At 44.8% G+C, this 25480-nt stretch overlaps 1 protein-coding gene and 1 long non-coding RNA gene across 5 annotated transcripts in view; one reads left to right on the forward strand and one right to left on the reverse strand.

Moving 5' to 3' along the window:
* The window catches only part of LOC115087269 (sprT-like domain-containing protein Spartan), a 63207-nt gene that overhangs the window by 10754 nt on the left and 26973 nt on the right, over positions 1-25480 (forward strand). The window contains exons 2-3 of one of the 2 annotated variants that reach the window (XM_029594220.1): positions 5410-5509; positions 25082-25210. In XM_029594220.1, coding sequence (XP_029450080.1) covers positions 5410-5509; positions 25082-25210 — 229 coding nt within the window. The remainder of the gene's footprint in view (positions 1-5409; positions 5510-25081; positions 25211-25480) is intronic. The other variant, XM_029594221.1, reaches the window with a different exon arrangement.
* LOC115087272 lies at positions 11459-20456 on the reverse strand. Of its 3 annotated transcripts, none has more exons than XR_003855481.1 (3): positions 19556-20456; positions 12838-13137; positions 11459-11791 (listed from the first exon to the last, which is right to left on the reverse strand). It is a non-coding gene; the product is annotated as an uncharacterized LOC115087272 (long non-coding RNA). The 3 variants fall into 3 exon arrangements; XR_003855480.1 differs by having other exon boundaries at positions 12853-13137; positions 19556-20453; XR_003855479.1 differs by having other exon boundaries at positions 13029-13137; positions 19556-20061.

Here is a 25480-nt window from a genome sequence, read left to right on the forward strand (position 1 = left end):
GACCTGGTCACACACAGCTTGAAGGAGCTCACTATCCCGGGCACGTGCCTCCGGGGAACCTAAGACGAATCCCCTACTAGAGGGACTCCGTCAGACCTCCTGTCATTTCCCACTATTACAAGCCGTCCAGCAGCTAATTGACCTGGGATGGGATGCCCCGGAGACTACATTCAAAGGGGGGCATGCTCTAGCAGCCATGTACCCCCTGGACCCAGCTGCCAAAGATCTCCTGGCATGTCCGAAAGTGGATGTCATGGTCTGTGCGGTTTCAAAGCGCACTACTATCCCAGTGGAGGGAGGAGCAGCACTCAAGGATTCTCAAGACAGACATCTGGAATCCATCCTCAAACAGTCCTTTGACGTCTCCAATATGGCTATACAGATCGCGGCCTGCTGTGCCATGGTGACACGTGCCTGCTTATCACAGACCAGGAATAACATTCCTGGGGAAGCCCTGGAACCAGCAGTATCGTTCCTCACGGATGCCACTTCTGACCTGGTGCACACCGCAGCTAGAGGAGTATCATCAGCTGTGGCAGCCAGAAGACAACTCTGGCTCTGAAGCTGGTCGGCCGACACATCTTCGAAAACGACCCTTCCAAGAGGATGGCAGTGGAAGCTACACTGACCAGATTGCTAGCCTTAAAGGTTCTAACACCGGTGCCCGCACAACAAATAAATACTGGGCATTATTCCATCTATTTTATCGTTCCCAAGAAAGAAGTACCGTTCAGGTCCTTCCTGGACCTCAAGTCTGTCAACCACAACCTGAAGATTCCTCGCTTCCGCATGGAAACCCTACGCTCTGTAATAAGGGCGATACAACCGGAGAGTTCCTTACATCCCTGGACCTGTCGGAAGCCTACCTACACATTCCAATTCATCAAGAGCATCAGCGTTTTCTACGCTTCACGATCCTGGACCGTCACTACCAGTTTCGGGCACTACCATTCAGGTTAGCCACAGCACCCCGGACGTTCACCAAGATCATGGTGGTAGTGGCAGCAACGCTGAGGAAGAAAGGAATCCTCGTACACCCTTATCTAGACGATTGGCTGATCAGGGCGAAATCCCCAGAGGAAAGCCGCCAGGTGACCAACAGAGTCAAAGCTCTTCTGGAGAGCCTCAGGTGGGTGGTCAACACAAACAAGAGCAGTCTGCAGCCCTCCCAATCTCTAGAATACTTGGGAGTCCGGTTCGACACCAAACAGGACAATGTCATCCTGACACCAACAAGGAGATCGAAATTGATGACCCAGTTGTGAACCCTGTTGAGTGAACTTCGCCCCACAGCATGAGACTACCTACAGGTCCTCGGCCTCATGGCATCCACAATGGAAGTAGTGCCATGGGCAAGAGCTCACATGAGACCCCTACAGCGCTCACTACTATCACGATGGAATCCACTGTCCCAGAACTACACAGTACGTCTTCAGCTCCCAGTCAAAGTTCGGACCCAACTACGATGGTGGCTACAAGAAGGCCATCTGAGCCAGGAAGTGAGACTATCCTCACCATCCTGGATCCTGCTCACCACGGACGCCAGCCTACGAGGATGGGTGGCACACTGCCAGGAGCTAACCGCCCAAGGGCAATGGAACAAAGAAGAGTCAGTGTGGAACATCAATCGCCTAGAGGCCCGGGCAGTCAGACTAGCCTGCCTACAGTTCGGTCACAGACTCCGAGACAAGTTAGTCAGAGTAATGTCAGACAACACCACAACAGTGGCCTACATCAACCGTCGGAGGAACCAGAAGCCAACAAGTGTCTCTGGAAATAGACCCCCTAATGTCATGGGCGGAAGCGAACCTTCAAGAGATCTCGGCCGATCACATTGCGGGGAAAGACAACATCGCTGCGGATTACCTCAGCAGAGAAAGTCTAGATCCAGGAGAATGGAGGCTGTCAACCACAGCATTCAATTGATAGTAAACCGTTGGAACACCAACCATGGACCTCCTGGCAAACCGGTCCAACGCCCAAGTGCCCATCTTCTTCAGCCGCAGGCGGGAACCCCAGTCCCGGAGAATCGATACCCTGGTACAGATCTGGCCACATCAAACTGTTATACGCCTTACCGCCGTGGCCCCTATTGGGCGCAATCATCCACAAGGTAGAACACCACAGGGGACCAGTTATTCTAGTGTCCCCAGACTGGCCAAGAAGACCGTGGTAAGCAGACATGCGAAGGCTGCTGACAGGAAGCCCCCTCCCACTACCTCCAAACAGAGACCTGCTCCAACAAGGATCGATCCTCCACGAGGATCCAGCTCGATTCTCTCTTACGGTCTGGTCATTGAGAGGACTCGCCTGAGGAAGAGCGGATATTCGGGGGCAGTAATACTGGGCAACAAATTTTCACAAAAGTCATGTTACGGAAATTAAATTAGTCAATTCTTATAAATTTCCATGTGCTAAACATAAATGTGACTGTGAAAATGCAAAATTGGCTCTAGTTTTTTTGTAATATGCAATAATATAATTACATCGTGAATTGTATGCCAATAGTAGGAGACCTACGGTTAATACCGATTGAAAAATGAAGTCATAGACTACGTCTTACATTTCTTTGCTTGTCTCTTGTATACCTGTTCGGGAGCATCTCTACAGAGTGTCCAGCGGTAGTCAGCCAGCATGAATATTTCAAATGCTCACCCTTTCTGACTGGGCTTCATATAGTACACTGCTAACGTCAGCTTACTCAGCAGCAGCATGGCAGTAGAACTGCATTGCATCAGAAAATGATGTAATAAACTCTGGATGATGTGTGCATGATGGTATTGTTGCCAGAGAATGTGGTTCGTGCAGTTAGTATAGCTGTGTTTAAAAAAGGATTGGATAAGTTCTTGGAGGAGAAGTCCATTACCTGCTATTAAGTTCACTTAGAGAATAGCCACTGCCATTAGCAATGGTAACATGGAGTTGACTTAGTTTTTGGGTACTTGCCAGGTTCTTATGGCCTGGATTGGCCACTGTTGGAAACAGGATGCTGGGCTTGATGGACCCTTGGTCTGACCCAGTATGGCATTTTCTTATGTTCTTATGTTCTTAATATGATGCAATATTACATCATTCTGGGCTTATTTACAGTCCTGGATAAATTTACATGACTAAACATAGAAAGTGAACTATATTAAATATCTTCAAAACGAGAGCCAATAAAAACTTTTCATGGTCATATTCGTGTTCAGCACATCAAGATACTACAGAGTAGGACCTTTTTAGGTCAGTAACACCTTCATTGTTGCCCAGTGTAATTGACACCCTGCTCCGAGCACGCAAGTTCTCCACATCCCTAACATACATAATGATTTGGAGAGTATTCGAAGCCTGGTGTGAGGACCGCGATATGGTTCCACGCTCAGTCAAAATTCCTACGATTTTGGAATTTCTACAGAAGGGATTGTCTCTCAACTCCATCAAGGTACAGGTGGCCACATTGTCATGCTATGGAACCAAGAGCGAGAGCGGCAGCATAGCCTCTCACCCGGATGTCTCCCACTTTCTGAAAGGAGTCAAGCAGATCCGACCTTTGGAACCTCAACCTGGTCCTAAATTTCTTAGCAGGAGCTTCCTTCAGACCTCTTCCCGGTCTGCCTCTCCGACTATTAACATTGAAGACATCCTTCCTGCTGGCAGTCTGTTCGGCCCGTCGTATCTCCCAGCTACAAGCACTGACCTGCCGGGAGCCGTTCCTCAGACTCTCCCTGGAACCATCCAGTTACGCACAGTTCCGTCATTCCTCCCCAAAAGTGGTATCTCACTTCCATCTCAACCAAACCATCTCGCTACCATCGCCAGATGAGCATAAGCATTCGGAAGAATCTCTCAGTCTACGCCATCTCAACGTCGGCAGACTCCTAGTCCGATACCTGGAAAGGTCGGAATCAGTACAAAAGACGGACCATCTGTTCGTCCTTCACAGCAGGAAGAAGCAAGGGGAAGCGGCCTCGCGAGCAACCATAGCCCGCTGGATCAAAGAAGTCATCAAGGCAACCTACATAGAAGCAGGCAAGCCACCGCCTTTACAAGTCAAGGCCCATTCCACTAGAGCCCAGGCAGTGTCCTGGGCGGAAACCAAGATGCTGTCACCTGCCGAGATCTGCCGGGCGGCAACATGGTCCTCCATCCACACCTTCTCCAGGTTTTACCACCTGGATGTTCAGGCTCGAGAGGACACAGTATTTGCAAGGGCAATACTAAATGGGTCATGGGCAACCTCACACCCTGTTCGGGAGTAGCTTTTATACATCCCATTGATCCTGAGTCCATCTGCTACATGCTAGGAAATGGAGAAATTACTTACCTGATAATTTTGTTTTCCTTAGTGTAGACAGATGGACTCAGCATCCCACCCAAGGCTGCTGTTATTCATGGAATTCTCGGGTGACATCCCCGAGAGCGAGTAATTCACGGGTAAGCCATGTTTTCCCCCAGCTAGGACACCCATCCTACCGGGTATCGATGTTTCTCGGTTGAGGGCACTGGCGGTCTCCAGCTATAACCAATTCAACCGGTTCAAATTAATAAAGTTAACCAAGTTATAAAGTTAAGCAAGTAATTCAAATTATTCAGTCATACATATATCCACAATGCTTTTCGAGGAGAATACGGAAGAGCTGCACTTCCTGCAGGGGTATATGTACTAGGGCTGATGTCAGATTGAAATCTGATCCGTCTCCAACTGCTATCAGGAGTACAGTATACCCATTGGTCCTGAGTCCATCTGTCTACACTAAGGAAAATGAAATTATCAGGTAAGTAATTTCTCCATTGAAATAAAAAATCATTTATCTATAAAACCCAAAATTCCTGCTTTTTTTGATCCCTCTAACCAGTATTATCATGATACTAAGTAGGAGGTACCACAGAAAGCAGAATGAGTGAAATAAAAAAAAAATACGAAAAAAAAAATTCTAGCACCCAATATACACGATTCAGGCCGTGTATATTGTGCTGGTAGCAAGAGAAAATGAACACTTGTATTGAGTGTCCACTTCCTAACCCGCACTGACAGCCACCTTTCCTGGGCGCCCAATGCCGAGGAGGCGCTAGGGACACACAATTTCCCTTAGCACCTCCTTTTTACTGCGGCAGCTAATTTAAATATCAAATTGGGCACCCGGGAGAGGTGGATCGGCATGCGTTAGAAGAGCGAGTGCTCAATTATGTGTGCTCGTTTTATACACATTGACATTACATCGGTCTGACAGTGACTTTGACTCCAGTATCAGCCTGTCAGCACATAGATCTATAGGATTTGCTCTGTGTCTGTTCAGGCCTGATTAGATCAAGTTTGTGTATTATACAAATCATGTAGACCCAAGAGCCTTACTGAATTTCATTGTCGATAAGTACAATACTAACCATGTTAATTTATCAAGAAACCAAGGATTTTCTTTCTTTCAGGTGTGCTGGGGTATGCAGTTATGAAGGAAGAGATGGGCTCTGTTCCATCCGTCTCAGTGAGCCACTTTTAAAACTGAGACCAAGGAAAGATCTAGTGGAGGTAATTTTTAATAATTTGAAAAGTTAACTGCAATCAGAGTACATAAACCTGCATTATAAAGAAACTCAGAAATGTACATTTAAGTGATTGTTATAGCAACACTTTAAAAAAAAATATGCTAACTATACAATCTTAAATGGACATTTTTTGTGGGTTGGCAGTATCTTAGTAATTAAATCATAGGTTCCAGAAAATGTGGTACTTGGCTGTTTATCACATCTTTCCTCTTTGGATATATGTAGTTTCATAAAACTACAGCCACTTGTATATCTAATTGTTCAAATGAAGTTATGGTCAGGGCTACAAGAAGGCTGGATAATGCACTGAATAATTTAAAACAGTGGTCCTAAACCTGCCTGGGGGACTCCAGGGTTTTCATGAGATAAATTTGCATGCAAATCGGTGTTGGTGGCTACAAGTTGTTCATTATCAACAGCCGCGATATCTCTTATATATGCCTGGGACCCAATCACAATAAGCTAACTGATTATGGTTGGATGTTGCCAAGAACTCAGCAGAACAGGACTTGGAAGATGAATCTTCACAGATCACTGAAAAATCTGAGCCTTTTGGAGTGGGGCCTCTGACGTCTTCTGTGTAAAGTCAAACAGGAGCTCCTTGAGCAAAGCTCCGCCAACTGCAGCATCAGACTAGATCCACTGTAATTCAGAGTTTGAGCAAAAGACAGAAGCGTCTAGTGCAGAAAAAGCAGCTCTGTTCATTAGAGTCATTTGTTAGGTGCTGCTGAAGCAGACGTTGCCACTGAAACTTGTGCCATTGATGCACAGGCCCCTGATGCCCTGGGGGGCATTAGGGAGACCCGGATGAGGCTTCTTGAAGTTAACTTCTTTGTTGATGCCCTTATGTCCTCCTCTTTCTAGATCCTAGATCGTCAGGGCTCTTCCTCTGTCATCTACCCTTGCGCTTCATTTGGAGACACCAAATCCTATAAGCTTGTTTGTGCCTCTGGTTTCTGTATCCATTAGCACAGGTAGCCCAAGAGGAAACCTCTTCCTGGAGTCCAGTATGCGCTTCTCAACAGGATGACCCTGTGCTGATTTGAGAGGAGGATGTCTCTCTTTCAACTCTGGTTCAAAGGACACAAGTCCATAAACCAAGTGACTAAATTACTTGGTGAAGATTTTCTTTACCTCATTGGCAGCCAGCGACAAGTAGGGCACCCTTTAGCCTCTTCTGTCCAAGATGTTGGATTTGTTTGCTCCCTCTTTCCTCCATGCCTTGGGAAATATCATCAGAGGTCCCAATGGTACCAACTAGCCCACATCAGTTGGGCCGACCATCACTCTTTGCAGAGCAATCTATCCCACAGTGAGAAGGTAGTGTCCTGTTCTTCATCATCTACAGCATGCCGCATGAGTATTCCCATCCGAGGCAACTAGTGACCCGGCTACAGTCACCACCATCTCAATCTTAGTCATGGGTTAGTTATCCTCTATCTCTTTGTTCTAAGGAAAGGTCTACAGGGAATCCCCTCAGACCTGCTGGAGAATTCACCTTTCGCAGAAAACCTCTTGTACTCTAAATAGCTGGACAAGATGGATACAGCTATCTGGGTCAACAGTGTTGGGATCCTTATCCCTACCAACAAAGTCTTCAGACTACTTTGGATTATGAAAACATAAGAAATTGCCATGCTGGGTCAGACCAAGAGTCCATCAAGCCCAGCATCCTGTTTCCAACAGAGGCCAAACCAGGCCACAAGGACCTGGCAATTACTCAAACACTAAGAAGATCCCATGCTACTGATGCAATTAATAGCGGTGGCTATTCCCTAGGTAAACTTGATTTCCTGTTGTGTAGCCAGATGGACTCAGAACAAATGGGTATAGTGTGCTCGTGCTAGCAGTTGGAGACAGATCTGACGTCAGCACGGGTACATATACCCCCACAGGAAGTGAAGCTCTTCAGTAATTTCCGTCTCCAAAGCAGTTTGGAGAGCCTGCGCGCTCGCTGAGCGTGTTTCCAATCTACTTCTACTTTTCTACTTCTATTACTAAACTCTTTACAGGAACATTGAGCCTCGCGCTCCTGCGGTGATACTACTGGTCCCTCCCCCAGTTGAGCTTCCTGGGGTGAGTTCCGTGCTCCCTCGGAGGTTTAGGCCTCGGTCCAGTGGCCAAATCGCGGCAAGGACCAAGCCTGCGGGCTAAGAGGCGCCTCGGTCCCGGCGTGGGCCTGGGAGGCAGCGGGTGCATTCCTCAAGCGCGGTGGTGACTGTACTCCCCTCTCCCCCGCAGCCGGAGACCGCCCGGGTTCTAGCCGGGAAGCGCCGAGGATCAGGTAAGGCGCACAACTTTTACTTTTGGTCTCCGAAGTCGAGGATCGGCGGCGTTGCCTGTATGCGGCACGCCGCGGTGGTCGCCATTTTGTTGGCCCGGTACAGGTATTGAGCGCCCATGATAGGCGCCTGTATTGAGCGCATACTGCTGACCGCATATTATTGAGCGCATATTGTGTTTAGCGTATATTGCTGACCGCATATTATTGAGCGCATATTGTATTAAGCGTATATAGCTGCCGCTTAGCATTGAGCGCATATTGTTGAGCGCATATTGTATTGAGCGCACGTTCTATTGAGCGCCTATTGTATTAAGCGCATATTAAGCGGCCCCTCCTGCTCACGGCCTCTGCTCAGCATGCCAGCGAGGAGCCACGCACAGCGAGGAGCCAGACTCCCTTTGTGCCCAATGTGAGGAGGCAGTGGGAGCCCCGGGCCAGGACCAGTCTCAACCAAGGTTTGTGGATAGTTCTCCAGGGGCCACCCCGGATCTCGCAGGCAGTCTCGAACAGCCAGGAATCCCGGGGGATCTGGTACCTAGGCGACTTGGGTCCACCTCCATTTCATGGGTGGATCTCTTTAAGGGGATCCATGCCTTTGTACAGATGCAATCAGCTTCCCGTTCAGGCCCGGCTGTTAATTTTGCACAAAGATTTCAAAACTAAATCTCTGCATTTATTTTCCCTCAGTCTAGCCCTACTCCCCATCCCATCCCCTCCCCCCCCCCAGGTAAAAATCTGCATGCCATTCACAGTGCAGGTACTTTTACCCTTAATTGCGGGGAATAGCAATTTTCAAAAGGCCTTTTTACGTGGGTGAACAAATGTGTACTTACATAAAAAGTTTTGAAATATACCCTCTCTGAAAATTGATCCCCTTTTAGCCTGCTTTTCTTTTATACTTTATTATTTTCTTTTATGATTCGTACAAACACATACAGAAAATCTGAGTCCCAAAATAATTTACATTTTAGAAAAAGCAAAACAGTTGCCTGCTTTTCAAAAGGAAGAATGCTCCGTCTGTCTGTCCCCCTAAATAACTTTTGGGTTTAATGTCACATCCAAACCTAGCTGTTGTCTTGTCCTCCCTCCTCTTTTATCCTTGGCAATCATTTTTTCTTTCTTCTGTCCTGGACTATGATGGTCTTCTATCCCTCCCTTTTTCTCTACCTCTGTCCAGCATGATTCCTGAGGGTCCTCTCCTTTAGTAGGCTGTGTTCCACTCTCCCTCCCCTTACACAAGTCAGTCATGGATTCCTGTCTCCCTCTTTATCCTCCATTTCTTCATTCCTGTCTTGTGGAGCAAGAATAAAAGCACTGCCACACGCTCTCTATGATATCATTTATTTGCATGATGTCATGGTTCAAAGCTTACAGTTCTATACATATATATACAAAGTCACATACCTGTCCATGGATATTCAGGTTTCCTCACCCCTCATACATCAGCCTGTCTGTGCAAGAAGTCTGGTCAATTGATTAGGCGAAGAAGGGGAATCTGCAGCACATTCTACGTCTACGAAGGCACTCCAAAAGACTCTGTCTTGCCGTTCCACCCCGCTGCTTTTTATACATGTCAGGAAAGTTGTTGATCACTATGGTTTCCCGTGTCATTGCCAACAGTTTCCAACAGTCGCCAGCAGTTGCTATCCCTGTGTTGTCGCCAACAGTTGCTACCACAAAGCCTGACTTATCTCTCCCTTGGGCATAGGCTGGTTGATCAGGCCAGCGTGTCCCCGGCACGAGCAGCCAAGGTCTTTGTTGCACAATCAATTATTGGCAGCAACATTTTCCTTACACTCCACCCCTTGATCAGCAAGTTTCCGACACGTATGCATAAGAGGCAGTATGAACATTGGGGTTCTCTGAGATAGGCGATGTACACGATAGGTGAGGTAACAGTTACAGGTCAGACAGAGTATGCACACAATCATCACAATTAAAATAGGGTGTAGGAGCCAATTTAACGTTCTCTGGGCTGTGTGGAGGAATGACCTGTAAAGATGTCCCACCAGGAGTGGTGGATATCGTCAGCAATTTTTTGAGTCAAAGAATGAAGTTGATCGGCCACAAATAAAGTTCTAAGTGATACAATGTCCATAAACTTATTCAATCGAGCCAATATTTGTTGTAATTGATGAGAGGCATTAATGGCTCTCTGCAAAGGCCGTAAGTCTAGAAGGGGGATCTGTAGAAATGCAATTGATATAGAAACATAGAAATGACGGCAGAAGAAGACCAAACGGCCCATCCAGTCTGCCCAGCAAGCTTCACACGTTTTTTTCTCTCATACTTATCTGTTTCTCTTAGCTCTTGGTTCTGTTTCCCTTCCACCCCCACCATTGAAATATCTAGCTTGATTAGTTAGGGGTAGTAGGGGTAGTAACCGCCGCAACAAGCAAGCTACACCCATGCTTATTTGTTTTACCCAGACTATGTTATACAGTCCTTATTGGTTGTTAACAGTCGTGGAAATATTTAATGTATCTTTAGCAGGCAGGTAATAAGTGACATTATTAAATGAAAAGGCCGATATGTTATAAATACAGCCGCTAAAAGAAGAATTATAAACACAAATTACTTGGGGCGCGACCACGGTGAACCTTTGCGCATCTGCTGGTAACACCCATAAGGCGCATTCACTTGTAGAGTGTTGTAAAGTACAATCTTCCTCGGTGCGAGATACCGAGCAGTGACAAGCAAGATGTCCTGATAAAAGCGGAATGCAGTTATCCAAAGAAGAAGTTCTATTATCGGGAAAGATCCATTTACCGGAAAAAGTCGGCTGGACCAAGAAAGGTCCTGACGGGGACCACACATGGAACGGAAGCGCCATGAATTTACATGCGGTGGTGTTGCTTCCATGATACCATTCAATTAACCCAGTGCAATATAAATGGCTACATGTGGTTTGCTCGGGACGTGGTCTCCATCCAAGAGGATAGGGGATCAAAGTTTTGACATAATGCTCAAATAGTGTTTTCCAGATAGGAGTATGTCCGATATATAATTGGGTTTGGACATTTTGGATTTGTTGAGTAAGGTAAATTATTTGCAATCGGATCTGAGTCCAATTAAACAAGGCAGAGACATTCTCCATCACGTGGATCTGCTGATTGAACACGTTCCGATGGTGGTCAGACTGTACTTGCAAATAATTTAGCGTCTAGTGAAAGAGATTTACGTTGTCCGGTATCCAATCCGCCATCAGGTTAGTAGCGGTACTTACGTCAGTCCCAGCTCGGGCAACCTTATTTGATAACACTTCAACATCTATACTGTTAAGAACACCAACACCCAGACCAGCACTTCCCAACAGTGTGTCATACCATTCCCGCCATCGCCTGGCAGGCCGGGGTATGGGGGGGAAAAGATATATTAAAATACATTTTATGTACAGGTTTATAAAAGACAGTCGTAACACAGGTTTCCGGCAAACGAATTATGGAATGTTCCCGGAATTGGGGCAGGGATTCCTGACCTATTATCCAATAATAGGTAAACCTGGTAGTTGTTTTGGGTGCTGGGATTTCCATACAACCGAGTATCCAAGCTGGTTTGGAAACATTAATGACAGGTAATGCAACAGAAACATTATTACATTGGTATCGTGATGCATGAGCAGTACTCATAAAACAAGTATAATCAAAGTTCTTACAAACATTCTGTAGTGTTTTTTTTAATTTCTAGCATCGCATTCCCATTGGGCTTATATACCCAAACATATTGGTTGATTGGTGTGCAGGGAATGACGTATGGGATAATGTTCTCTATTGTAAAATTCCATATGTTACAATTTTCGCATGTTGCATTACGGAATAATTTCCAATTTGTCTGACTTGATGCTTGGATCCTTGATAGTAGTTTGTGGAATCCACCTTGCGCTAAGGAAGGTGTGTTTCCAACGGTCAGGGCCCATATGACCAGGAGGGCTGGTAGCTTCGAGATCGTTGCAAAGAGGATATTGAAGAGGATATTGCCATCCTATTAAGAGAAGAAAAGGAAAACTTTTATTCCCATAACTTGCAGCGCATGCTCGGTACCTGCTGCCAGACTTCTGCACCTTCCGCCAGTACTGTAAGGACAGCATCCTTACCTACCGCCAGGATTTCACCTTTTTGTGGTTCCCGATTAGGGGACAATATCCAAATTTTCACCCCAGGATGTAATGATTCTGGTGGTATAGTAGTGCTTCCAAAAGCACTTCCCCTTGGTGTTCTATTTGGGACCCCCCATGTCATCGTATCTGTGTGATATGGCATAATGATCAATTGAGCCACCTTAGTATGAGCTGGGATATATATTTCATTTTTTGTTAAATTATGATAGACTACAAAAATAGAACCTCTATAGTCTGCGTCAATTATGCCTCCTAAGATTGTAAGACCGTTTTGCCCAACTTGACTTAATTCTTACCCAACCAAAATGACCTTTGGGGATGCTACATCCAAAATGCATATCATACAAAAGTGATTGTTGGGGAGGGATTACTAATGCGGTGGGATTGTCCATGTCATATCCCGCTGCATCCGAGCTATTCTGCTTTGGTAATTCTACACTGCCCTCTGCTGTCGCCCAACAGATAATGTTACGATGTTCTAAAGATGTAATACTTATTGCTTCAGATTTTTGATACATTTTCTGAAAAGGTGTCCGTCCGCTTTCTTTCAGTGGTCTACTATTCAATAACTGCAATGCTATTGGTAAATATTGCTTCCATCCCTTAAGGGTATGTGATTTAGTCAAGGATCGCAACATATTTTTTAGTAATCCATTCATACGCTCTAACCCCGCAGCTTGGGGGTAGTAGGGTATATGAAAAATCCACTCAATATAGTTGTCTTTGGCATACTGCTGTACAGTGTGTCCCGTAAAGTGTGTCCCTCTATCGCTTTGTATTTGAGAGGGTATTCCATAATATCGGCGCATTTCTTGTAACAATTTCAAGGTCGCTTTTTGGTTAGCCTCTGGGGCTGATATTCCCATTAATACTCCACTATAGCTATCTTCTGCAGTGCATATATACATACCTCCCTGAGACTTACGTAAGGGGCCTTTGAAGTCAATCTGCCAGATGGCAGTGGGTGTTAATCCCCGATGTATTTTCCCCCTTTCGATTGCATGCGGGGATCGTGGATGGGACAATTGACAATATTCACACTGTTCAACAATATTTTGAAAGTCCGATAGGGACCCTGGTTTCCCTCGGGCTTGCGCCCACCTGTGACTTGCATCCGCCCCTATATAACCGCTTTTGCAATGAGCCCATCTCCAGAGACCACTTTCTTCCGTGTGATCAAGGGCTGTTGTTCTAATTTTGGCATGCTGATCTGCAATGGAATTGTACAAGTTAGACAAAGAAGTATCTTTCACATGCACGAATACATGGAAAACAGTAACCTTTTTCTTGTGGCATTCGGTCCAAATTTTTTGCCAAATATCAGCACCCCATACTGGGCGGTGATGTATCTTCCATTCATCTCGGTGCCATTTCGGCATCCATTGTGTTAATCCTTTCATTACAGCCCAACTATCTGTATAAATATGGCATTCCGGACTTCCCTTCTGAAGGCCATCCATATGGCATACAATTCTGCAAATTGACTAGATTTTCCCTTTCCTTCCTCCTGACCAATTTCACTTGTATGTGGAACTGACGAGAGAAGGAGCAATTTTAGATCTAATTCTCAGTGGAGCACAGGACTTGGTGAGAGAGGTAACGGTGGTGGGGCCGCTTGGCAATAGTGATCATAATATGATCAAATTTGATTTAATGACTGGAAGAGGAACAGTGTGCAAATCCAAGGCTCTTGTGCTAAACTTTCAAAAGGGAAACTTTGATAAAATGAGAAAGATTGTTAGAAAAAAACTGAAAGGAGCAGCTACAAAAGTAAAAAATGTCCAAGAGGCGAGGTCATTGTTAAAAAATACCATTCTAGAAGCACAGTCCAGATGTATTCCACACATTAAGAAAGGTGGAAAAGAAGGCAAAACGATTACCGGCATGGTTAAAAGGGTGGGTGAAAGAAGCTATTTTAGCCAAAAGATCTTCATTCAAAAATTGGAAGAAGGATCCAACAGAAGAAAATAGGATAAAGCATAAATGTTGGCAAGTTAAATGTAAGACATGAAGAAGTTGGCTGTAGAGGCAAAAACTCTTAGTAAAAACTTTTTTAAATATATCTGAAGCAGAAAGCCTGTGAGGGAGTCAGTTGGACCGTTAGATGATCGAGGGGTTAAAGGGGCACTTAGAGATAAGGCCATCGCGGAAAGATTAAATGATTTCTTTGCTTCGGTGAAGAGGATGTTGGGGAGGTACCCGTAATAGAGAAGGTTTTCATGGGTAATGATTCAGATGGACTGAATCAAATCACGGTGAACCTAGAAGATGTGGTAGGCCTGATTAACAAACTGAAGAGTAGTAAATCACCCGGACCGGATGGTATACACCCCAGAGTTCTGAAGGAACTAAAAAATGAAATTTCAGACCTATTAGTAAAAATTTGTAACTTATCATTAAAATCATCCATTGTACCTGAAGACTGGAGGAGAGCAAATGTAACCCCAATATTTAAAAAGGGCTCCAGGGGCGATCCAGGAAACTACAGACCGGTTAGCCTGACTTCAGGGCCAGGAAAAATAGTGGAAAGTGTTCTAAACATCAAAATCACAGAACATATAGAAAGACATAGTTTAATGGAACAAAGTCAGCATGGCTTTACCCAGGGCAAGTCTTGCCTCACAAATCTGATTCACTTTTTTGAAGGAGTTAATAAACATGTGGATAAAGGTGAACCGGTAGATGTAGTATACTTGGATTTTCAGAAAGCGTTTGACAAAGTTCCTCATGAGAGGCTTCTAGGAAAAGTAAAAAGTCATGGGATAGGTGGCGATGTCCTTTCATGGATTGCAAACTGGCTAAAAGACTGGAAACAGAGAGTAGGATTAAATGGACAATTTTCTCAGTGGAAGGGAGTGGACAGTGGAGTGCCTCAGGGATCTGTATTGGGACCCTTACTTTTCAATATATTTATAAATGATCTGGAAAGAAATACGACGAGTGAGATAATCAAATTTGCAGATGACACAAAATTGTTCAGAGTAGTTAAATCACAAGCAGATTGTGATAAATTGCAGGAAGACCTTGTGAGACTGGAAAATTGGGCATCCAAATGGCAGATGAAATTTAATGTGGATAAGTGCAAGGTGATGCATATAGGGAAAAATAACCCATGCTATAATTTCACAATGTTGGGTTCCATATTAGGTGCTACAACCCAAGAAAGAGATCTAGGTGTCATAGTGGATAACACATTGAAGTCGTCTGTTCAGTGTGCTGCGGCAGTCAAAAAAGCAAACAGAATGTTGGGAATTATTAGAAAGGGAATGGTGAATAAAACGGAAAATGTCATAATGCCTCTGTATCGCTCCATGGTGAGACCGCACCTTGAATACTGTGTACAATTCTGGTCGCCGCATCTCAAAAAATATATAATTGCAATGGAGAAGGTACAGAGAAGGGCTACCAAAATGATAAGGGGAATGGAACAACTCCCCTATGAGGAAAGACTAAAGAGGTTAGGACTTTTCAGCTTGGAGAAGAGACGACTGAGGGGGGATATGATAGAGGTGTTTACAATCATGAGAGGTCTAGAACGGGTAGATGTGAATCGGTTATTTACTCTTTCGGATAGTAGAAAGACTAGGGGGCACGCCATGAAGTTAGCATGGGGCACATTTAAAACTAATCGGAGAAAGTTCTTTTTTACTCAACGCACAATTAAACTCTGGAATTTGTTGCCAGAGGATGTGGTTAGTGCAGTTAGTATAGCTGTGTTTAAAAAAGGATTGGATAAGTTCTTGGAGGAGAAGTCCATTACCTGCTATTAAGTTCACCTAGAGAATAGCCACTGCCATTAGCAATGGTAACATGGAATAGACTTAGTTTTTGGGTACATGCCAGGTTCTTGTGGCCTGGATTGGCCACTGTTGGAAGCAGGATGCTGGGCTTGATGGACCCTTGGTCTGACCCAGTATGGCATTTTCTTATGTTCTTATTATAAATTATTGCTTTCCACAGTTGCTCCGTACCCTTCACCCTGGCAGAGCCATCAGTAAACCAAGCATAGATCTGTTGTTCCCCAGGTAACTGGTCATAGGGAACTCCACTGGTAACTGGGGAGGGTGGTATGTCTATACTACCCAGCTGCCCCATTTCTGATAATTTGGGGAGTTCTGCTACTTGTTCATGTAACATTGAGTGTCCAGCCATTCCTGGCTTTGCCCTATCCTGAATATACTATTTCCATTTTATGATAGAGGCTTCTTGTACATATCCTATGCGGTGGGTATGTGGTGAGCTGTGTACCCATTGCATAATGGGAATTAAAGGGCGCATTAAAATTTCATGATTCTGGGTTAGTTGATCCGTATCTAATAAAGCCCAATAACATGCTAATAGCTGCTTTTCAAACGCTGAATACTGCCATGCAGCGTCAGGCAATTTCCTGCTCCAGAATCCTAGCGGCACCCTTTTCCCATCTTGTTTCTGCCACAAACTCCAATCAGCATAGCAGGAGGAAAACGACACCTGCAACTCTACAGGTCCCTCTTTAATTGGCCATAGGTCTAAAGCTGTTTGGATGGCTATCTTGGCTTAATCAAAAGCATTTTGTTGTGTTTGTCCCTATTCAAATTTTTCTTTCTTACGGGTAACTTTATATAATGATGCCAGTATCTGTCCCGGATGTGGGATATGTTGCCTCCAAAAGCCGAACAATCCTATAAACTTTTGGGCTTCCTTTTGATTTTTTGGTGGTGTAAATAACAATACCTTATCTTTGGCTTTCGGTAAGATTTCTCGTTTACCTTCGGACCATTGTATCCCTAGAAATTTTACCTTGTTGCTAGGTCCCTGTATTTTATTTTTGTTAATTTTCCAACCCTGATTTTCCATAATCTCCACAACCTGAGCTAGGGCTATTGTTACCTGCTCTTCCGTGTCCCCCTGTATCAATATATCGTCGATATAATGCGTCAACTGTATATCCTTGGGACATGCATATTTTTCTAAATCCTCTGCTGCCCTCCGGTGGCACATAGTGGGACTATGCAGATATCCTTGTGGTAGCCTAGTAAAAGTATACTGACGTCCTTCCCATGTAAATGCAAATTGTTCTTGATTCTCCTTACAAATTGGGATAGTAAAGAAAGCATTCACTAAATCAATTACGGCATACCATTTCCCTGGATGACGCTGTATTTGCTCAACCAATGTCACAATGTCGGGGACTGCAGCAGTTAGTGGGTCTGTGTTCTTATTTAGAAGTCTGTAGTCCACAGTCATTCTCCATGACCCATCTGGTTTCTTTACCGGCCAGATTGGATTGTTCCAGCTACTAGTAGTCTGGATCAACACTCCTGCCTCCTGCAAATCTTTAATAGTGTCCGTAATTTCCCTGTGTCCCCCAGGTATTCTGTATTGTTTCTGGCATACCGGACCCCGAGTGTGAGGCAGTCTAATCTCGGGTCCAATTGTCCGTCCTACTATTACTGTTCTGGATAAATAAGTAGGTCGATTTGCTTCAAAAGCTACTTGTGTTTTAGGGGGAGTACCAAAGTTCATTACCCCACAGCTAGTATTCAGGGTTAAGCCTTGTAAAATATCCATGCTGATAATATACTCTTTTATGGGAACAATGACTACCTTGGCATGGGGAATTCTATAACCTCCTACCGTTAAAGAAATGATGGTTCGCTTCCCCACTACCATTTTTCCCCCTAGTCCCGCTAATTCCACTGTTTGTCACCCATGTTTTCATGGGTTTCCATAGATCAAAGTGGCTTCCGCCCCCGTATCTACCAATGCCATGACCTGTTGAGGTCCATGCCGCCATTGAATTTCCACCCCGATATGCGGGCGATTATCCATCGTAATAGGAGCAATACGGGGGGTATGGCCTTCATTCTATGTTGACCAAGACAGATCTGGATAAAGCAAAGCTTCGTCCGATTCCTTGGGAGGGGCACTGGGGAACACCTTTCCCTGAGTCATAAAAGGGTTTGTCTGATTTGCTTCTTTCTCTTTTTTTATCCTGTAGTAACTGTCATTTTTTCTAACAATGTTCTCGTAACTGCTTCTCCTCCTTGTTCAGTATTATATACTTTCTTTGGCTTGCCCTTACATTTTTGCAAGTATAATCTATACAGCTCTTTCATTGGGATCCCGTCAATTTTGTCTTTCGCTACTCCAGCTGCTATTAAGGCAGAAAACATATCACGCCTTGAAACTCGTATGTCAGTATCCCTGTTTTTGAGGTCTCGGAATCCCTTTGGCGCCCCTTCTCCCCTTCCAAACCTATGAGGGCCATTCGTCTCCCTATTATACACATTTCTCCTCTCTTCTCCCTCATTATTATAAACCCCTAAGTCTAACACTTCCCTAATAGATTTGATTAGCTCATCTAAAGTCTTTCCAGCATTATTGATCATCAAAGTTAACATTATAGATTTATGCTGAGGCGTTAAACTTTTTATAATGTCTGTACGTGCTGTGTGTCGCAGAGCTGTGAATTCTCCCTGCACTCCCTGAATGCACCACACCTGCATAGTTAATTCCTTAATTCTCTGTATGATATCTCTCATAGTATACAGCGTTCGTGAAGTGGCTGGCCAATCAAGCAAACTTGGGTATCGTGCTCGTGCAGCATAAGCCACCACACGAAATAAATTTGTCATGTCGCCATCCCACTGAACTGTCCTCACTGCTGCCCTTATTTCTGGATCAGTGGAGATCATGGTAAACCGTTTAACAATCCCGTTGATCTATGGTAATATCAGCAGCCCCTGATTCATATAGCCACACTAGCCATTTATCCAAGGGCTCACCTGGGCGTTGTCCCATTCTGTCTAAAATCTCACTAATTTCGTGTTGTGAAAAATCTTCTAACACCTGGGTCGCCTCATTTGTCATCGCTGTCCCATCATTAGACTGCTTCAATTTTCTCTGTATGATGGGTCATGCCTGCTCTACTAATACCTCAACTGACATAGCCTCCGTTTCTTGTTCACTATCAGTTGAATCCCAAATATCCCCATCCCAGGTATCAGGGTCCCATTCTGTTTTCCTAATACATGCTCTAACCTTAGCATGATTGACTTTCCCTCGTCGTCTCCGATATCTATATTGTGCTAGTCAGACGGCTGCTCGTTCTGCAACTGATTGATATTGCTCTGACTTATTCCTATAAGCCTCTAGATGGCACCGTAGCATTATGTTATCCTGTATGGCCCCATCTAGTTCTTTATCTAAAGCTGCTAGCCATTCCTGCAAGATATTTTTCTGCTGACATTTGCGATAACCTGCTAAAATTGCCCAACCCTTCCTACATACAGTAGGTAATTCTTTTCCTTTTACTACCGGAATTTTTTGCAATTGATTCGTTATATCTAACGGTTCACTGCCTACGTCCCATGCTTCTGCTAAGCCAGTGTAAATAGCCCATTCCTGGGCTAGAATATTATACGGGGTTTTCTCCCACCCGGGAATGCGTAAATCTATATTACTCTGAGATTCGGATGTCTCCTTAGTATCTTTAACTTTTTTCTTAAACAGAGACATCCTGTGACTATGCCAATTGTGTAGAGCAAGAATAAAAGCACTGCCACACGCTCTCTATGCTATCATTTATTTGCATGATGTCATGGTTCAAAGCTTACAGTTCTATACATATATACAAAGTCACATACCTGTCCATGGATATTCAGGTTTCATCAGCCTGTCTGTGCGAGAAGTCTGGTCAATTGATTAGGCGAAGAAGGGGAATCTGCAGCACATCGTACTTCTACGAAGGCACTCCAAAAGACTCCTGTCTTGCCGTTCCACTCCTCTGCTTTTTATACATGTCAGGAAAGTTGTTGATCACTATGGTTTCCCCTGTGTCGTTGCAAACAGTTTCCAACAGTCGATAGCAGTTGCTATCCCTGTGTTGTCGCCAACAGTTGCTACCACAAAGCCTGACTTCTCTCCCTTGGGCATAGGCTGGTTGATCAGGCCAGCGTGTCCCCGGCACGAGCAGCCAAGGTCTTTGTTGCACAATCAGTTATTGGCAGCAACATTTTCCTTACACTGTCTCATTCCTTCTTCCCTCTTTCCCCTCATACTGTCAACCCCAGTCCCATTTCTTTGACCCGTTTTACTCACTTTTCTGGAACAATTCTCCTCTCCAGTCTCTGTTAGGCAAATGGCAGAGTATGTGGTAATAGTGGGAAATGTTTCTCACTGCTGTGATAAACCAGCTTTCCTCTGTTTTCCTTAGTGTTTGCAGTAGAGGCTGCAAAGGTTCTGACATCTACAATTGGCTCCTCTCTTCTCCACATCCTCATGAAGTGCAGCGATGGGGTTTAAAATCTGTCTCTCTCTTCTCCACCTCTGTTAAACGTGTGCAATGTAGTTTGAGGCTTCTAATGGGTGCGAACGGCCCCTCTCTGTTCCTCCTCCTCCTGGTCTGCAACAGTTTGGAGTGAAGATTTTGGGGCCATATTAGGCCCCACTCTCACTCTCCTGGCCTGTGGCAATAGCTCAACTAATCATAGGTAACAGCAGCCCCCTCCTGGGATGGATGTGGACCCCAGGTTGGGAACCACTACTCTAGAAAATGTCCCAAATGGTTTGCCTCTGGCTGGCTGCATTTGTGCATATTTCATCTTAACATATTGTCCTTAATTGGCAGCTGAGGCTTAGTTAGCTAAAATAGTGGCCCAGTAAACAGGGGACTCTGGATTCATAATCCACACTGATATAGGAGTGTGCTGTTATATATCTTAAAAACAACAACCCACAAATCAGAAGGTAGCCAGCCTACCCCAGCTGTTGACTTACTTATCTCCCAGCTGCTGGGAAGAGCTAAGAGCTGGCTTGCTTTCGAAACGTGCAGCTGGGCTGCCGGTCACTCTTTCAGTGGTGGCTGGCAGTCTCAGCCCTAGCATCCCTTAAAAAGAATGTGTGCAGTTCGTAGCCCTGCAGTGTTATAGGCTCAGTTCACATGTTTGAATGAACTTGGAATACAGATGGGAGCTGAGAATACTCCGGCTGTGAAGTCACAGGTGCTCAGCCCTGCAGACACCACCTGCTTCAATGAATACCTAGCAGAGTATCTCTAAGATGAAAAACCATCATTTGGTCCCTCAAGTTAGGCAAAAGCAGTCGAAAGCAGGGCAGACACAGCAGCAGGATCATTGGGAACAGGGAATCTCCCTTTCCATTCGGGGGGATGCAGGGCAGACACAGCAGGATCATTGGGAACGGGGAATCTCCCTTTCCATTCGGGGGGATGCTTAGGGACCAGCTCCAGAATAACATAGGTAAAGCCCCCCCCCCCCCTCAAAAAAAAAAGGCCCAGGAGGGCCCCGGAGTTTGAGGACAATGCACAAAGCTTATCTAGCTATGCAAGGACCTACCTCTGGGGGTAGCCGCCTAGGGAAAATCCTGAATCCCCTTTTAAGGCGACTCTTAATCCCCAGGTCTCTAGACCACCCTGGAGGAATTGTAGCAGCTGGCATTAGATGTCTGACACCACTATAATATGCCTATCCCAGAAAAAGGAGCTGGCAGCTATCATTTCTAGGATGGTGGTTGCTTAAAAGATGTCTTACTCCCACAAAAAAATAAAAAAAATCCTTTCCAGCAGAAGGAGATCCTTTCCTTCAGGGTACTGAGAAGCCACCAAGAATGTCTCACTCAGGAACACAGGATACCAAAAAAAAAAAAAAGAGAGAGGGAAGAGTGTTAGGAAAAGTTGTCTTCAGCCACAGGAGGAGAGGACTAGCCTATTCATAATCTCTCGTGTCTGTGCTTGGTCTCAGCAGTCATGCTTAAGACAGTCATCGCAGTAGAGGAAATCAGTTCTGAAGGCCATGACAGAATGTGGGAGACACCCCTGAAATAGGCCCTTTTAGGCAGGTATTCTGCAAGCCTCCATTTGAGGAGGCAGTGGGACCAGAGTCACTCAGTATTTGATTCAATAGGTTCCAGTCAGTCCATGTTTAGCCCTGATAGAAATAGCCTTAGCATTCTTGGCAGGTAATAGGTAAACCTGGTGAGGATATCCTCCATGACTCTGACCTCAGAGGCCCAAAGAAGAGAACAGTTTTCACACCTTGTTAATACAGTGTATGGCTTAAAAAAAAGGGGGGGGGGCCAACAGTTACCTACATACACCCACCTTCTGGATGGAGGCAGTTGTCAGGGATATCATTGGTGAGGCCAGGAGAATTCCTGACTTATGCTGACTTAGCAGAAGCTCACTACCATATTCCCACGTGAGTATATTACCAAGCCCTGTCAGGCTCAGTATATGGGGCAACTATGCCCAGTCCCAAAGATGGCTTTTGATCTAGTATCAGCTTCCTAAACCTTCACCAAGGTTTTGGTGATGAGGCCAGCAGCCTGGCATATGCTGGACAGTATGCTGCACCCATACTTAGACATCTGGCTTATAAGCACCAAGGCTGCTCAGGGAGCCATCAGGCCTCCAGAATAATATCCCACCTCCTTTGCCAGATTGGGATGTGAATAGAGTGGACTATAATTAAGAAGCTAAGGACCGTGAGTAGGTAGCCCCTTGGTCCATGAAAATGGGCATCCATAAAAGGGCCATTTCAGGAACAGACTTACTCGAAGGAATTTGCTTGGCTAACATGCTTCTCAGAAAGGCAGGCTCAGTCTTGCAGAGATCCTTATCTAGGAATTTATCAAGGTCCAGTTCCATTATTCCTATCCGATCTAGTATTAGCACTCCATGGAAATAAAAGGCCCATCCAGCCCTCGGCAGTGGCGGCTGTCATGGAAAAATAAATTAAAACCTGCGATTATTAGATGTACACCTGATTCTCTTGACATGCTTAACTTTATAAAAGAATAGATGAGCTGTTCATAATACTTGGAGCCCAAAAAGGGGTTAGGGGCCTCTAAAGCCACCATACTAGATGGATCAAGGAAGCAATAGCATTGGCCTACCTATTATCAGGATAGCAGCTTCCGGTAGTGCTCTTGGCTCACTATTCTGGCGAGGCTGAGGCTTGTGTCCTTGTAGAAATTGTCAAGGCAGCAGCATGGTCAACATGGTCATTCATACAACATGTTGACCACTATAGATTGATCGTTCAGTCCAAGATAGTTGCTGCATTTGAGGCAGAGAATTGGTAGGACAGCCCTGTCATCTCCCACCCTAGCAAGGGGAAGCTTTGGTAATTCCCAAACATAATGACTGGTCTAGCAGGATGATAGAGACAGGCTGATAGTCCCCTCCTGCCTATATCTTTCCCTCGTCTTACATTTTATGGCTCGCTCAGAACGGGTCCCGGTACCTCGTGATATGTTTCAAGAATAGGGCATAACATACATTTCTAGTGATCACAGTTCTTTGGCAATAGGCTACTAGTATTGGCCAGGCCCACACCTCCTTTATAGCCCTGAGTGAGGTCATGAAAAAGTGTGTCCTGTGACTGTCAGCTGTGGAAGAGGGAAATCCCAAATGTAATGACTGGTCTAGCAGGATTCAAGGAAAGAAAATTATCAAGTAAGTATAATTTAACTATCTTATTGTGCAATTTGAAAGGGATTGTGAATTGTTAATTCACATTTTTTTTAAAATAGATTAACTCCTCATAGCTCTGAGACATCACTTTCCCCCAAAAGCCTTTGCAACAGGAAACAAAATTAAAATGACTATTCGCAGAGAAAACAGGAAATCACTCCAAAAACACACTTGCTACACAGATAAGAGTGGATTTTAAAAGGGCCATGCACGCAGATATCAGTACTTACATGTGAGGTTGGGACTTGCGCACACCGTGTGCATTTTCAAAAAGGCCCAGCCACGCGTGTAAGTGCCGATACGTGCACAATTAACGGGCCCTGAAAAAGCAGCAGGCTGGGGGGCCATGGTCTGGTCTGGGCAGGACACAGGCCGGCCGAGACAGCGTCCATTAGCCACTATCCTTGGGAAGCGAGCGCTGGCCAGCTCCAGAGGAGCAGTAAGTAAGAAAACAAAAGAAAATGTAAGTTTTAACGAAGGGAGTGGGGAGGGAACGGAGGAAGGCCGGATTGTGTCACGGCACGTAACTTAATAAAATCCCCCCCCCCCCCCCACATGCACTGCCCACATGCACGCACAGATTATAAAATCTGACACGCATGTGTGCGTGGCCCATGGATTTTATAACATGTGTGCGCCAGCGCATGCATGTTAAATTCTGTGCGGCCATGCGCCCCAGGAACTGCACGCTCCCTTTTAAAATCTAACCCAAAATCCATATTCAGAACCACATTTTGGGGGGGGGGGGGGGTTTAACAGTTTTTGACAGTATTCTCCCTTTAATGTGGACACATTTAAAGACTAGGGCAGGGTTTCACAAACCTGTCTTGGGGGTCCCACAGCCAGTCAGTTTTTCAGGATATTCACAATGAAAATGCATGAGATAAATTTGTATATTATCAGTCTCCATGATATGCAAATTTTATCTCATGCTGATTCATTGTGGATAGCCTGAAAACCCGATTGGCAGTTGAGTCCCCAGGACAGGTTTGGGACACCCTGAACTAGGGTGCATTTGGAATACTAGATTAGTCAGGAACAATAACAAAAACCTAAGAACAAAATCCAGAAGGATAACAGGTCTAACATACAAAAAGGTTGGGGGGGGGGGGGGGGCAGAGGATTGGTTAAGTTGAAACCAGCCTTAACTGGACTACACCACCATAAACCTTTATTCACAACTGCCCAACAAACTCATTTTTTCCTTTTAGTACTGTATAACTTTGTATATCTAATATGTGTCTAGAGAGTTTACTACTCTTCTCATGACTTGTTTACAATAAACTAGGTGTCTAGAGTCAGGAGTGGGAAAAATCCAGAACACCAAAATTTCTGTTCCTGGTACCAAGAGGAGTCGCTGCTCAGCGTTAAGGAAAAGTGTGGCTGGCATGAGTCCCGCTAGCACAGAAGGGAGGTGGGAAGAGGAAGGAGAGAGCAAAATCTAAGGTCTGGCATCCCCTCCTCCCAGCTTTTTTGGCTTCTAAACAAATTTGGGCTACCTCTCAATTTTTCTTAATATCTTTTCACCCCTTCTGAAGGGAAATGATCTAGATCACCAGCCAGTAGACAGATTATGGGTGATTCAGGGCTCATCCAAGCATGTTCCTCTGAAATTCACTATTTTGCAGATGGTGTGTTACATTAATTGTCTTAATTCACAAGCAGTTTTATGTTTCAGACACTCTTGCATGAAATGATCCATGCTTTGCTGTTTGTGACAAACAATGATAAAGACCACGACTCTCATGGCTCAGAGTTTTGCAGGCATATGCATCGTATTAATGGCATGACTGGATCCAGTATTTCAGTAAGTGTCTTGTTTCCTGAATATGATTTTTATGGAAACTTAATTTAATAAAATATGCTTTCGGGAGAGAGATCACAGCCTTGAAAGAAAATTATGCAGGAAGTGTCAACTATACTACTTGCCCCTACTGGGAAAAACAAACGAAGCACTGTGAATATTTGTTTTATTTGGTCAGAGGGCCTTATATTGAACAGTAATGAGGAAGTTCTTCAAAACACTGCAGAGTACGAGAAAGTGCACGAGAGTTGTGGTTTTTGGTCACATCTTTTA

Source organism: Rhinatrema bivittatum, chromosome 3, assembly GCF_901001135.1.
Source record: "Rhinatrema bivittatum chromosome 3, aRhiBiv1.1, whole genome shotgun sequence".
Taxonomy (NCBI): Eukaryota; Metazoa; Chordata; class Amphibia; order Gymnophiona; family Rhinatrematidae; genus Rhinatrema; species Rhinatrema bivittatum.